A 14,917-nucleotide genomic window follows, 5' to 3' on the forward strand; every position below is an offset into this window, starting at 1 on the left:
CTCCATGTCTACACATCGGTTGAATTTGGAGGCTTTAATCATTTTTTTCTAACCATGCTTGAAGCTTTAATATCCATGTTTAGGAAACAACATTCAATTACTAAAAACTGGAGGATACATGTTAAAACAAAAGTTAGAGTTCAGGCTATAAGCGACTTCATTTACGCTTTTCATATTTTGCTTTTCATCAGATTTATTCATTTCTGCTTGTTTAATATCTGCCCTCATAAGTAGTTTTCTTTCGACGGATCCATAAGTATTGGCTGATACTACGAGTATATAACTGATAATTAAGCGTATTTGGTTAAAAATAATCTTCTTCACCACTCACTCCCTCTATTTAAACTGAGACACTGATGAAACAAACTTCTAAACCAGACAGTTTACTTACTTATTGCTCTTGTCTCTTTACTCTCCCTGGAAGCTGAAACTTAGTCATTCAGTTATTAATAGTAATTGCTTATTTGCCATAAAATCCATCTCAAACGAAGGTCGAAGGTTCCGAACTAATCCAGAATCGCCGTTTTATTGTAATAAATGTTTTGTTGTCTTTGTTCTGTTGCTGTTGTTGGTTATTTAAAACAGACTATTGTTTTAAGCCGTGACTAACTTAAGAATGTGCAATATTTGTGGTACGAGGAAAAAGCGCAATTTATTGTACGATGGACTTGTGGTTCCTGGCAAACAAATGGTAACCTCACTTCCTGTGCTCGTTGAACCCAAGACGTACAGCTGCTATTTATTTATATTTAAGTGTTATGTAAATAAACAACAGCTGGTACCTTTAAACTCGTAGTCGATATTATTTTTTAATCTTTTTTGTAAATGTTTTTAAGAGGCGCCATGCCCGAAGGATACAAAATAAGCTGATCGTCATCAACTTTCATCGATAATTTATTGGTGTCTCTATAACAACAAATACTTAAATAAAGATCGATGCTAAGCAACAGTTATTAAGGTCATAAATTCGTTGTTGGTGGAAAATCAATTGAGGGTTTGTACTCGCCAAAAAATCGGTATGATCTACGAGTTTGCACATGTTACTGGAATATCATTTTTTTATTTTTACGTTTCTTATGTGAACCTTAATTTAAATTAAATTTAAACTGGGTGATTATAAATTGATTAAATTGTGCTGTGAAAGCCATCCACCCACTGTTAGACATTACTACCATGGATGAATCGAGACTATTTGTAAAGTGATTATACATAAAATCATTTCATACAATCAAAAACATATCCATGTGCAACCTGGTGACATAATCGCCTAAAAAAAAACAGTAAAATGGTGTATTTCTTGTTCGAAAGCGATAACAGTAGCGATAAATGAGTGAAACACTAAAGTAGGGCAAATGCAGTGTTACTCTGAAGATAACATGACCCCAAAACGATATGTTGACATTATAGGGACCGATAGCACTGAATTCACTTTTTAAATCTATCTTATCCATCGCCTGTCACTGTACTCTGAGCTCATATAGGCCTATTGTAGAAGCGAGACCACTGTGCACAATGTATAGTGCTGCCTCACTCACACTGAGTCCTGTTTTACTAGCCCATCCTAGTGCTGATAGGTACTAGAATATCTAGAACTCCAGAATGCAAATTTCCTTCTATAATCCTGAACCTGGTAATTTCAACAACCGATGTGCCGATGCAGATGCTGATGCTTACTCATAGCGGGAAAAGCCTTAAGAGTAAATGTGGGACTAACCTAGACTGCAACGCGACCCGAGATAAATCTGGTTATAGCAAACTAGCTGTTGCCCGCGACTTCGTCCCCGTGGGTAGAAGATATAAGTTATGATTTTGGTATACCTGCCCGGTTTTTTTTTCACATTTTCCATTGTATCTTAGCTCCTATTAGTCGCAGCGTGATGGTTTATAGCCTAAAGCCTTCCTCGATTAATGCTCTATTCAACACAAAAAGAATTTACAATTTGGACCAGTAGTTCCTGAGATTAGCGCGTTCAAACAAACAAACAAACAAACTCTTCAGCTTTATATATTAGTATAGATATAGATAGATAATTAAAATTGATGGCTGCCCTGCACGCTGATTTGTTTAAGCTACTAAAACAACCGAATTGCAACCATCTCACCAGCCACCCCAAATAACATAACAATAGACATGAAATTTAAGAGAATTTACTAGACAATAGATGATTGATTTTGTATTTTGAATACCGTAGCCACATCTACACCGGAATTTCGCTTATCATATTTAGTTCGTTTCGCTTTTCCAGGCGCATCACAAATCTCTGCCCACTGTAGTCTTGGCCTCAATGCAAAATATTTATTCACGTATCCGAAAATTAAATAAAGTTTAATAAAAAAGGTATTGAGTTTCAGCTGCTTACGTTGCAATCCTAATTTGTCTTTGTGCAACTGTGATTGCGTAAATTTCCGCTATATCACTGACCTATTAGGAGGTATGTAGATTTAAAATGCTCTAAGTACTTACACTCTTATGCTATCTATAAATGTTAGTTTGTAAGTACCTTATTTTAAAGCAATAAGGTTGATTCTTGAAATACTCTGATAACCGACCGTACAGATAGAGTAAGAAGAGCTACACAATGTAGATAAGATCGGCTCGCAATTTACTTATTGTGAGATGAAACGAGCACGCGTGCGTGGAGAGAATGTAAAACAAAAGAGAATCTACAAATAGACATGTATAACTTAATACTTGATGAGTGCAATATGGTATTACTAACCGTTTCTGGGTCCTTTTTCATCTCACGAGAACTCTACTTTTTTTATATATTTATCTGCCAATGTAGTTCGTTCGTTTGCTATATCTATATAAAATTTGTACATATCGGAAATTCAGAAACTTTCGACTTAAAATATTGGTGCGCTAGTTGCTTATAGCACTACTTGGTAAGAACCTTTGTTCCGAATTGAAACGCGACTCACGGAGTTGGTTATAATAATTAAAGAAACATTAAAATTAAACAAAACACTATCACTGTATCCTCATAATCGTTAACTGTGTAATCGAGAAAAAAAAAGAAAGGTGTGGTGTTGATGATAAAAATAGCTAAAGAAGTGGGACAGTTGTCACAGATAAGTCTTTTATAAAAAAAAACAGAATATACATTGAAAACATGATTGCGTGAGTATAATAAGTACGAATTAAAGTTAGACATGCGCGACATGAAGTCATCATGGAAAAAATATCCTGTATTTGCGTATGTGGGTGCCCGAGAGCGAAATCGAATGTGCTTTGTCATGATTTCCTAAGCAAGGTACGAAACGTGTTAAACGAACAAGTCAGTTACCCAGGTTCTATGGTTTTAAACGTAAGCAGGTAGTAGTACTCACGCTGTTCGGTACAGATCATCAGCATTTGTGTTTGTTTGGTATTAAAGTGAAAAGCTTAGTGGTGTTTGTCTGTCTGAGTAAACTCCATAATTGTACCATAAAAAAAGGTGTCTCGTTCTTTGGAGCATAATGTTTACTGTCTCAAACACGTTCATACAGTCTGTATATAAATTAGGAGTCTCCTTCAGACATCCTATGACGTTATCGTATTCCATTTGAATAAATCAATGTCTCAATTGCGTTTCTTGTTTGTTTCAGGACCGGAATAACTCATCCAGTTGATCGTCAGACTTCAGTATGACGTCCAGGTGAGCTAACCTTATTTTGTCCTGATTATTTATTTTTGACATTTTCAATAATTTATATTCCATATTCGTTAGTTACGGATGTCCGAATCTTATACGTAAGATCACCATGAGAGGTAATAAAGACTTTATGAGTGAGTTAACTCTATTGCTTTTAAATAAAAGCGTATTTATTGTCAAAGTGGTACTTGTGCTGTCGACTGTAGCGTCAGTTAATGGATTATGCCTTCACAGACACATCCATCAGTTAGTGACGCGTCCATTAAAGCAATGTGACTCGTGCAGGAATATCTCTTGAATATGTATGACTTGTCGACTTTATTCTCTAGATTCCGCTACAAATACTTTCGATATTTTTCTAGGGATTTAATAGAGCTAATAGTTATAAAAAACCTTGTTTATCTTTTAAAATGGAGGCGTGATAAATTTCCTTTTTTAAATTCCATTCATGAGCAAATTTATTAATGAATTCTTTGTAATATTGTGAATGGCGCTATTTTGAATAGCTTTATGGAAATTACGCGAGTAGGCCGCTGTAATGGGTTAACAGGTTTGAATGGAATTTACTATTTCAAATGTATGGTCAGCTGACTGTATTCATGTTTAATGTGTAAGGAAATGTAGATACTTCTCTTTCCAGTATACTGATAAAATAGGTGAAGCTGGAACCAGGAGTAATTATAAGTTGAGCCATTAGCTGACTTTTACGAGATCTTTGCTGAAAGAATTTTAGGTTTTTATGATTTGTTTACTATTAAGTCCGCCCGTCCGTAAGTATAATAAGCATCACAATCCTTTTTTATTGATTTCAATTAATTTTGCAATTTAAATTCAACTATATTCCCTTTCCTATTACATAACGTTGATCTTATAAGTTTAGACGTAATTACATGAATATTATATTGAGTGTATAATTTCGAAAGTCTAGATCATCTTGTGGTCATGCACAAACGACTTTAATTAATCTACACTTCGTTCGCAGATTTCATAAGTTCTGAAACTGTCGGGATGGTTTCCATTAGTAGTGTCTGCTAATGCAATACCCAATGCTTTCAATTCGCATTTTGTAAGTCTAGTAGTTACGCGGAAGACTACACTTGTCTGTACTTGTTAAGGCCTAATTGATTTTCATTTATTTAAGATGGCTGCTCTCTGTAACTATACTCTTTAGTTCTTTAGTATTCATGTACATCTTCCTTATGGCCATTCGCACCTCATTTTTGTTTATTACATAACTACAGTACCTGTTATTGTATAAATGCGAATTATTTCTTATGTAATACTATTATACGATATTATTTTACGATCGAACTTTTTAAAACCAATAAAACATCGAGGGCGTTTAAAATTGTTTTCAATTTGTTCGCCGTCTGATTAGATTAGCGTCAATTGATACCCGGCTCACTGTTACTTCTAAGATTTTATGTTTTGTTCTTGGAATAATATTATCAGAAACTGTGGTTATCGTGGGGAAGTCCTCACTTCTTTGTACAGTAGTCCCAAGTAATACACGTAGTCCAATATCCAGAGAGCACTAGGATCTATACGATGTCGGTTTGAAAGTTACCTGGGAGTCTACCAGAACGTTTTAAAGTTATATTATGACGGTGCAGAAGGTCCCTGAAGCGGTGAGCGGCATCTCTTTTTCTGACCACTAATAATGTTTACTTTATTACGTTGTGTGAGCTCCTTGAAATTTAGTTGTGTTTCAAAGAGTTTTACTTGTTGTTTTTGTTTTTCTGTTCGAACATTGTAAACAACATTAAACGAGCAGGTGGCTGTTATTGTATACCAAATAAGGAAACAATACAATTTAACACTAATGGTATGATAATGTAACAAACTCATTCAGACGTTTCATCTCTTTTGGCCACAATGCAATAATAAATGCATGTGATAAACAACAATCTCACACAATAGGTACCTACGATAGTAATATAAGGCTCGAAAGATGAATACATCAACTTTAAATATGATCAACTTAACCGTGACTCAGACATAATAATAAAGTTTTGTTCATACATGTGTAATATGAGAAGTTGTCTATGTTTGTCTGCTTGATAAGCAAAACTGTTCGATTATAATTATAGTAATTCATTTTGTAATGTACATATTGGATTATCATTCACTGTCGTGTTTATGGAGATAGGCATAGTTTTTTTTTTATTGCTTTTAGATACCATACCTTTATTAACTAAAGAGAAGGCTTTAGAAACGAATGAGTCATTTTTTTTCTGGATATTATATCGATCCTCTTCTGGTTAATAAAGGATAGTACGAGGCTCAACAGAAGTCTCCCTCCTCTGCACAGTTTAGTCCAACATTGATCAGTGAATGGAATGCATTAATGTTTGATGAAAGTGAATGCAAACTACCTCTTGAGGCGTTGGAAAACGCGTCAGAAAGTTTAATAATCGATGTATTACCAGATTGGATCGTCTGTTCGTCCTGCTGGAGGCGGGCGCGGGTCCGGCGACACGTCGCGCCGCCGCCCGCCAGCTCGGCGAGGTGCAGAAGGCGCACCCTGAGGAGCTGCACCGGCTGCTCGCCAGGCTCATGACGCATCTGCGCTCTACTGCCTGGGAAACCAGGATCGCTGCTGCACAGGTGAATATGCTATCCTTTATAACGTTCTAAATATACTATTTTATCAGCTTAAAGTGCCCCACTGCAGGGCAAAGCCTCATTTTCTTCATTCTTTTTTGATAGCTTCTTCAGAGTCCTATTTTTTTTAAATAAATTCCTTAATACTAAAAATCCTGCATGTAGATATCATACAGACGAACTAAATGCATCATAGTCATAAAGGTCTGTTCACGTGAACAGATTACACAATTTATCTTTCATTTTACTACGACAAAGATGCGCGCACAGTTGCTCATGAGCTTTGTGAGGCGAACAAAGATTAGCGGTTATTATCTGAATACGTGTACCTATAAAAGTAAAACCTTTGTTCAAAAGTCTACACGTGGAAAAGCCGTACTACGTTGTATAGTGTTATAAGAATGCACTTTATCTAAGTGAAGCAATTCTCAATTTTCTTCTACATCGAAGATGTTCTCATCGTACCCAGAAATAAGTAATATGGTCCACTCGTCATCCTGCACGTCATCTGAACACGCATCGTGTTGACTAGAAAATGGATATGCGACGCGAATTTGTAGCCCATTAAGTCATGCCTTCCTTAAAATCATAATCACTTGTAAAACTTTGACACTGTTGTACTCTACATTCCTACCAAGTGTCTATTATTATAACATAATCTCGTTATCGCAGATGCTTGATACACAATATAAACAGTCTAATGAATTTATCATCAATATAACTCAGTGGTTATCTTAAAATATTCCTAAGTAAAGGCCGATTTAAATAAGTGAACGTACGAAAAGCAATTCGGATAGTGTTTAACAGTCGATTTGTATTCTCGGTGTGTCCGAGCACAGACGCATTGCTTACAGATGATCCTTGTCATGTTTTGTTTGACAACTGTATTGTTGACGCGTAATTGGCTACATTGTTTCGAACGATTGAGAAATTAATCTAGTAGCTGCGTTTGTGTGACTCGCATTTGCCGATGCGTAAACTATCATGATTCGCGATGGATAGGTTTCATGCCGTCGCCGGCCACGCCTGCTACGCAATGTACCATAAAATATGCTCTCCATACTTGTGTATGGAGAGCATATTTTATGGTACTACTATTTTACCCTACAAGAACATCGAAGTTTTTTACTTATTGCTACTGCACGTATGCATTACTTTTATACATATATTAGATCTGGTAATCGATCATCAATTTGTTCCATATATGCCTCATAACATTTCTTAGTTCAATTTTAGATTTATAAAATGTCACCTTGAAGTAGGAAACTGTATATTCTTAATTCTCTCGTTTTAGAATCATTTCCTGAGATGTACAATTAATAGAGCGCAGAAACTACAAATTCATTTGAGTTAGCACGATTTTAGTCGTAATAAAGTTTACTGCGACTATCAAAGAACATAAATTATGTTTTATGGTTTCATTTTAAGTTGTCGATGAACCTTTGAAATTAGGTCATAGGAAAACTACACCGATATTTGTGTGCCGATTGTACAATAATAATCCAGTAAATTACACTTATAGGTATAGATTATAACTGTTTTTTTTTAATTCTTTCTGCTCTGCCTCCATGCTGTGTCATTACTTCGATCTTTTCAGAATGAGTATTTTGGGCATTTTAATCTGCACCTAAACAGTTTACACTTCAGAGCGCTTGCCACCACCGTATCCATAAGAGGTTACAGAAGCCTCTCCACTTTGCTCAATTTACTCGCTTATCAACTAAAATTTCTCACCAAGCTTTCTCACCTGAATCCTCAGTTATTATTAAGTGATAGTCCAAACACAACAAGTTTGTTCTAGTGTGGCATGTATTATCAACGGTGCCTTGAACCGTGCATTGTACATTGTAAACACCAGATAAAAGCTGCGCTCAGCTCGTTACATTATAATGAATTGTACTAACTTGCATACATGCGCTGCACGCACTAAGCTATCTATGCTTTGTTACAAACAATTTTATCTTATCTTATTATTCATTTTTTTTCATATACGGACAGTTTGTACTTGTGTTTTTGCTGTTAATTTATTAGAGTAACATTATTTTATCATACATCAATTTTGTATTTAACTTAAGAATCCTAAAGCACATCTCAAACTCTGAATTCTTATGTGTTTAATACGCATTTGCCTACAAGCGTCATGGTTGAAGGAAATACAAGGGCAAAATATCAATTTGTTTAAAAAAAAAAATAGCTCAGTGATCAATAAAGTTTGATCTGTTTCGACGTGACTCATATCTGTCATCTCTATGATAATAAAATTATTTTATATTCGCAGCACTTGAATTATTACGTGGAATGCTAAATTTTAATGAATGCTAAGTTTATACTTGAAAAGTCCCTTTATAAGTCTGCTAACGTGTGCCAAACCAAACTGACAACCACTGTTACCCAGTGACTACAATATTTTTTGAAGAGTTGAATTACACATTTGTCTATTACCTACTTACCTTATTTAATTCAATGACCGCTTCGAAACTTATACTTATTGTATAGAGAAAAACCATTCGCATTAAAATAACAAAGGCTTTTTATGGTTGTTGACTTTCTAAACACAAGAGGAACTCAATAATCATTATATGATTATCCTATTCAACGCTCAACGTCGGCATAATAGACGCTACATGCCGCATGCCCGGCCAATTTCACGATAGAAGGGTCTATTGTAATAAACAATTAGTCAAGCTTAATGGTCAATAATATATTGCAGTACTCATCATGCTCTATAAACCTTGTTTCATGTGTCTGCCTGATTATTTATTCATCTACTATAATTTACTCGCCAGAGCGGAAAGTTACCTGTATTGCGTGCGCAAATAAATTGTCAAGTTGTATGTGAACAAGTATCGATTTATTGTGTAGCCTTAAACTGCGTTTGAAATGTGAAAACGATTGTCATATCATTGTCTCAGGTTTTATGTCCCATAGAACGAAAAGTTTCATAAAAAACGTGACTCAGACATGCATGCGTCTGTTGAGCATTCTGTACAAGGTGAAGTGTGACATGTCACTACTTCTTTTTTATACCTCTGACGAGCTATTTATGGGCTTTATGGCAAACGATAAGACGAGAAGGTCCTTGTTTCAATTGTCTGTCACTAATGCGGCCTTTTACCTCGAAATTACATTGCCTTTCAATGCTCATCTATCTTTTTCCCATATTTTATAGCTGCAAAGTTTTATAGATACTGTTTAATATAAATGCAGTACCTAAAGTCATAAAACCTGCGTCATATAAAACTAGTAAACTACTGTCTAGGTGGCTGGCTGACATGTTTGCCAAGTTTTTTATTTAAGGTGAAAGGAGGTCGCCTATATTGAGAAGGATTTAGATCCATAATAAAGATTTTTATCCATCTCAAATAAATAAACAAGACGATGGACTTTGGACACTAGTAAGACGACCTTCATAAAGTTCTAGATTGTTTTCGGTCAATGAATGATATTGTAAATCTGTATGACCTTCAGACATTTTTATAGTGCGCTTAAAAAACATACTCTAAACACTCATCTTGCAGCAAAATGTACAATAGCATTTACTTGTTAACGTCAAATGACACGCATCAACATTAGTGATAATTAGCGCCTTGCTTTGATTACACGAAGACTCGTTGTTAAAATGACACGTTTTTTTTACAGCTGTCTGTTTCTAGTTGTACCACGTTGCTTGAAACTTATCTTAAAATAACAATGCGTTTACATCAACATCCTTACAAAGACTTGTGTAAGCAGAAAATAGCGCATATATTTCGTTATCATATAATCTGAAGAAATGTGGGCAAGAATAAATAGTTTTTTTTTTTATTGCAGGCAGTGGAAGCGATCCTTACGAATGTACCGGAGTGGCATCCAGCACCGTTCACGGGCAAGAAAGGTGAGTTATTACATCAGAATCTTGTAGACAGTAGCCTTTGAGTCAAAGCATTTTTGTGCACGAGGACACCCATACTCAGAACAAGCTATTTGTGCCCTAGATATTGTTATTATTGTGTGAACTATACGAGTAATCTGACTAATGGCGTTAACTTTTTTTCCCATGATATTGGCAAAGTTTTGTGAAGTTAAGAAAAAATTTGAAATGAGACGGTATCTAAATTTGTTGTACAATACTATTATATGTCTTAATATTGCCAGTTCTCCACATATTCAGTTGGCATACGCAATGTGGTGAAATTATTCGAACGGTAATATTTCGATACAGATTGGTCCTAATTAATTTGACTCACTGTGTCGCCATTCTGTTATTAAGAACTCGTTATGAATCTCTCAATAAATTAAAAGAAGTGCGTTGTTAATATTAATACGCAGTATGGTAATTTTATGGTATTAACCAATCCTTCAGCGGTCTTCTGCTCCGAGAGACATAATTTGTAAACATTTTGATAATTTTGTGATAATAATCTAGCTTAGCAAACAGATAGGAGGATGTTGTTTCATTCCTGAGTTCAGCGGCTATAGCACAAACAAACATACTGGTTATTGCACAACACAACATTGAAATTCGCGAAAGCCTGAAACAGGCTCATTTGAATCGAATTGAAAATCAAATTGTGATAGGTTCAATTTATTACGGAATATGGATACGGGGAAAATAAGGCAAGGTTACATTGAATGAACCTACGAACAACATTTAGTTCATCAGATTCAGATTAAAATGTGCCTATGACAACTTTTTATTTGTATTTAAACAGATAGTATATTATTTCTATACATAGTATATTAACGACTGTATCTATGTAATTCAATCAATATATCTAATAACAACAACTATACTATCGAGATGTTGTGGTTTCTCTCTTAGGTAATATTTTTTCAAAACAAATAATAGAAAAAATATAAAATTTATAAATAACTGTTTTTACTTCTCAGTTTGAATGAATGCACGATGAATTTAGAAATGCTAATTAGTTATATTGAGTATCTTGCGCTGGTTCCTCCTAGGAAGGTAACAAAAAGCGACAGATAAGACTACGAATACCTTAAAATTATGATGCGTTTAAATGTTCTGGGGATGAATCTCTTGCTGACATTACTAAAAGTATTTTTATCTTAAAGTTTTTGCTTACCAATTATTACACGTCATTTTATACATTTATTAGGCCTTGATTGAGTAGAGGATTGTAACCGTTTAACCTATCCATTCTCTTGACAAATGATGCGGTAACTGGCACCCACAATGAGCTATTCATACTCGGTCACCATCAATTACAGTATATTATTCACTTAGTCCAGTACACTGTGACACAAATACCAAATTATCTCATAACATGTGGTCAATGACTCTACAATTAATCTCTGGAACTCTAGAATGTACTCAGTCAGATAATTTTTACGTGAAAATACCTTTTTGTTGCGAAAAGCAATTATTTAATCATGTTTTATGAATACGCAGTGGTTCATATGTAAATTTTTGCGAGCGAATAAATGGAGAGCAGATAATATTTCTTATTTGACAACATTTTTATGCGACCAAATTACATCTATTTCAACAAAAATTGGTTCATCTAGCTCGAAGCTCACTGTCCTGTGAAAATTCCATCAGACTGAGAACCCCCGATTTGCAGTCAGTTGAAAAATATAATAAATTAATTAATTCTACTTAAAGAGATAAAACCATGACTGTAACCGCGGATATCCTTAGCAATGATAACGTATTATACAGTCATGTTTTCAAGGACTTTTTAAGGATTTAATTAATTACAATGCTAGTCATTATCATGCTGGTGCTGATTAAATTATGTCAATGTGCTAGGTTCGAGGATACTTTCAACCGAGTCAAAAAGTAGGAGGCTATCAATTCGTCTGTAATTTTTTTTTTAACTTGGATCGCCAGAACCTAGGACTATAAACCGATTTTGTTGATACTTTTTTTATTTAACGCGAAATAAATATGATTTGGTCCCATAAAAATTACATTTAGTTTAGCTCGCTAGCTTTTATTTGAGTTGATTGTATGTTTTTCAATTTGTTTCTTTTTATATTTTAGTCTCGAAATACTGTTGCTGAACTACTGATAAAATTCGATCCAAAGAGGTTTAAGTAAACAACGAATATTTGTTAATATTTGACGGGGGAGAATAAATGCGACTACTACTGGGCTTTAAAATATAATGGAATATACTTATTTGCTAGAAATGCATTATTTGCTGAATAGTATTAAAAATATAATTTAGAATCCTTCTCATTTTTTTTGTCTTCACTGTATTTGTGCATTAAACATATTGAAATGCGTAATACCGATAAAGCAGTCTAATTAATACATTGTTTGTTATATGTAATAATATCAGAACTTTACATATGTTTTAGCTAAACATAATGTGAATGTAGTAAACCGAGATGTATCGAATGGAAACATACAGTAACATTGTATAAATAACATGCCTATGCCCATACAACTTGGTATCATTTCCGCTAAATCTATGTTCGTACTGAAATTAATACTTGTTTAAGGATTGTTTAAATAAACATTCATATGAAATGCATGTAGGTGTAGATAAAGGCGGTATGCAGTGTTTTATATAATACTTTACTACCTTATGATTGCTCGTACTTAGGATTAGGTAAAAATCTTTTGTGGCATGTTTTCCTTTCCTACTTAATACCTTAAGTTTTTATGCACGTTAAGCACATTAACAAAATCGCTTAGTCTGACGTCGTCGTCTCTTTCTCTCTACTGCTCAATCTGTAAACGGAAAGTCTTACTTATTTCAGAATTTTTTGGCCAATGCGTGTTCGGTATTCGGTTTAAGCAAAATATAAAAAATAAACAAATTTTATTTCTCAGAAGAAAACATTTTCTAACAAAACCACATTAGTTTATAAGATTTAGGAACAGTATTTCGGAACCTCATAATTTAAATATATACCTTGACGCAAAAATGTATAACTTGTACATTTAACATGTAACAATTATACGAAATTAAAATTAAATTAAATACTCTATGCACTTACACATATATGCGGAAAATTGTTATTATTAGTGAACACGTGCCCAGGAAACTGGTACTAGTTGAATAATAATAATAAACACATAATCGCTATCGCCTTACCGTGTTGCCGTGGTGCTAAGTTACTAGATCGCCGCAGTCGTCATAACAAGCGTTTGCTGTGTCGATGAGCCGAGAATGTTACACGTGCACCGCCGTGCAACACCATTGTTATCACAAGTTCTATTAGGCTTTAGAAGCCCCATTTCTAGTAAAGTTATATTCTAGTATTACGTCTCGTCAAAATTGTTAGTCGTCGCAATTAGTTCGTGACTTAATCTAAAATATATTATCTCTATTTACTTAATAAGATACTTTTTACTGCTTGAACTACTTGCTGAAGGAAATAGCTATATAAGAATAGCTTAAAAGATAAACATTTAATCCTAACAAACGACTAATATTATAAAAATTATAAACGCAAAAGTGTTATTATGGATTTATGTTCCTCTTTCACGCAAAACCACTGAAAGGATTTACACAAAACTTGGTGCAGAGATATTGCAATTCATAATACTATAACGTTAATATAAGATTAATACTTAAGATAAGTTTTATCCCTATTTGATGGTACGGTGGGATCATTTTCGATTTTAGCCGGCGGGTCCGCGGACAACAGCCAGTTTAATATATGCTTAGATAATATATAATCTTTGCATATGCAGAGAAAGTTACGTGACGCTGCTTATTGTATAAGTGTGCTTGTAAAACTAATGTAAAACTAGAAGAGAGACGACACAGTTTCTCTAAACCCATTTTATTCAGTTTTAATACAACGTAAAGAACTAACATTAATTAATACGGGAGATAGAAATCATATTGCAACAGTCAGCTTATGCTTGTTTAAATGCGATATAGGATTTTATCTGTGCAAAACTGATGTAATTTGATAGCGTACATGATGTGCAAGTTTCAATGTACAAAGTCCGTAAAGTACATATAATATCGACGTCATCATGAACCGAGCAAAGCAAAGGATTTTCATGTATTGAACTAATAATGAAAGAGCATCGAATTAATTTTAACTTTAGAGCCTACTTCATAAAGCCGCAACTAGAGTTATAACCATTAATATGGCGTTTTAAAAGCATCCTATTTGAAATAAAAACTTTTGATTTTAACCCTGGAAATAGCCAACATTTATGATTTGGAGTGTTTTCCAGCTGTTTTAATTTATGTCTTCTATAATTCTATTTCTTTATTATACAGAAGAAAAAGTAGAGCCGGAAGACAACGGTCGCCTGCGATGCGAGACCTTCGATATAGATCGCGTTCTGCAGCACGGCGCGCACCTCATGGGCTCCGAGGGCAAGGAGTACGATCTCGACGAAGAACCGCTTAATGTTGCAGGTAAATATGAAAACTTCTATGACTTTTTTCAGTTGGGACTTACTCGCCACACATGTCCGTCATTCAAACTCTTATAAGCCAGAATCTAAATGAAACCAAAGAAAACCACCGACACACTTAAGCCCAGTGTGTCCGTGGGTTGATGATTATCTGCCTTGAAACCCGCATCGAAATTAATCAGAAATAGTAAAAAAGGAGGAGCATAAAAAAATCTATGGGTTTTTATGATAAAGTTCCTATTCCATTGATGTCGCATTTACATATCTAACAATACCCTTTACATAACAAAATATCTATGAAAATGCCTCGAACATAATCTCCCTACTAAAAACAGGTTTCATT

At 34.5% G+C, this 14,917-nt stretch overlaps 1 protein-coding gene across 1 annotated transcript in view; it reads left to right on the top strand.

Moving 5' to 3' along the window:
- Positions 1-14,917, top strand: part of LOC113494733 (TATA-binding protein-associated factor 172) — a 44,335-nt gene that overhangs the window by 4,852 nt on the left and 24,566 nt on the right. The window contains exons 2-5 of the mRNA XM_026873174.1: positions 3,589-3,638; positions 6,065-6,242; positions 10,050-10,113; positions 14,435-14,575. Coding sequence (XP_026728975.1) covers positions 3,628-3,638; positions 6,065-6,242; positions 10,050-10,113; positions 14,435-14,575 — 394 coding nt within the window. The 5' untranslated portion in view covers positions 3,589-3,627. The remainder of the gene's footprint in view (positions 1-3,588; positions 3,639-6,064; positions 6,243-10,049; positions 10,114-14,434; positions 14,576-14,917) is intronic.

The sequence above is a fragment of the Trichoplusia ni genome, chromosome 6, assembly GCF_003590095.1.
Source record: "Trichoplusia ni isolate ovarian cell line Hi5 chromosome 6, tn1, whole genome shotgun sequence".
NCBI classification, from domain to species: domain Eukaryota; kingdom Metazoa; phylum Arthropoda; class Insecta; order Lepidoptera; family Noctuidae; genus Trichoplusia; species Trichoplusia ni.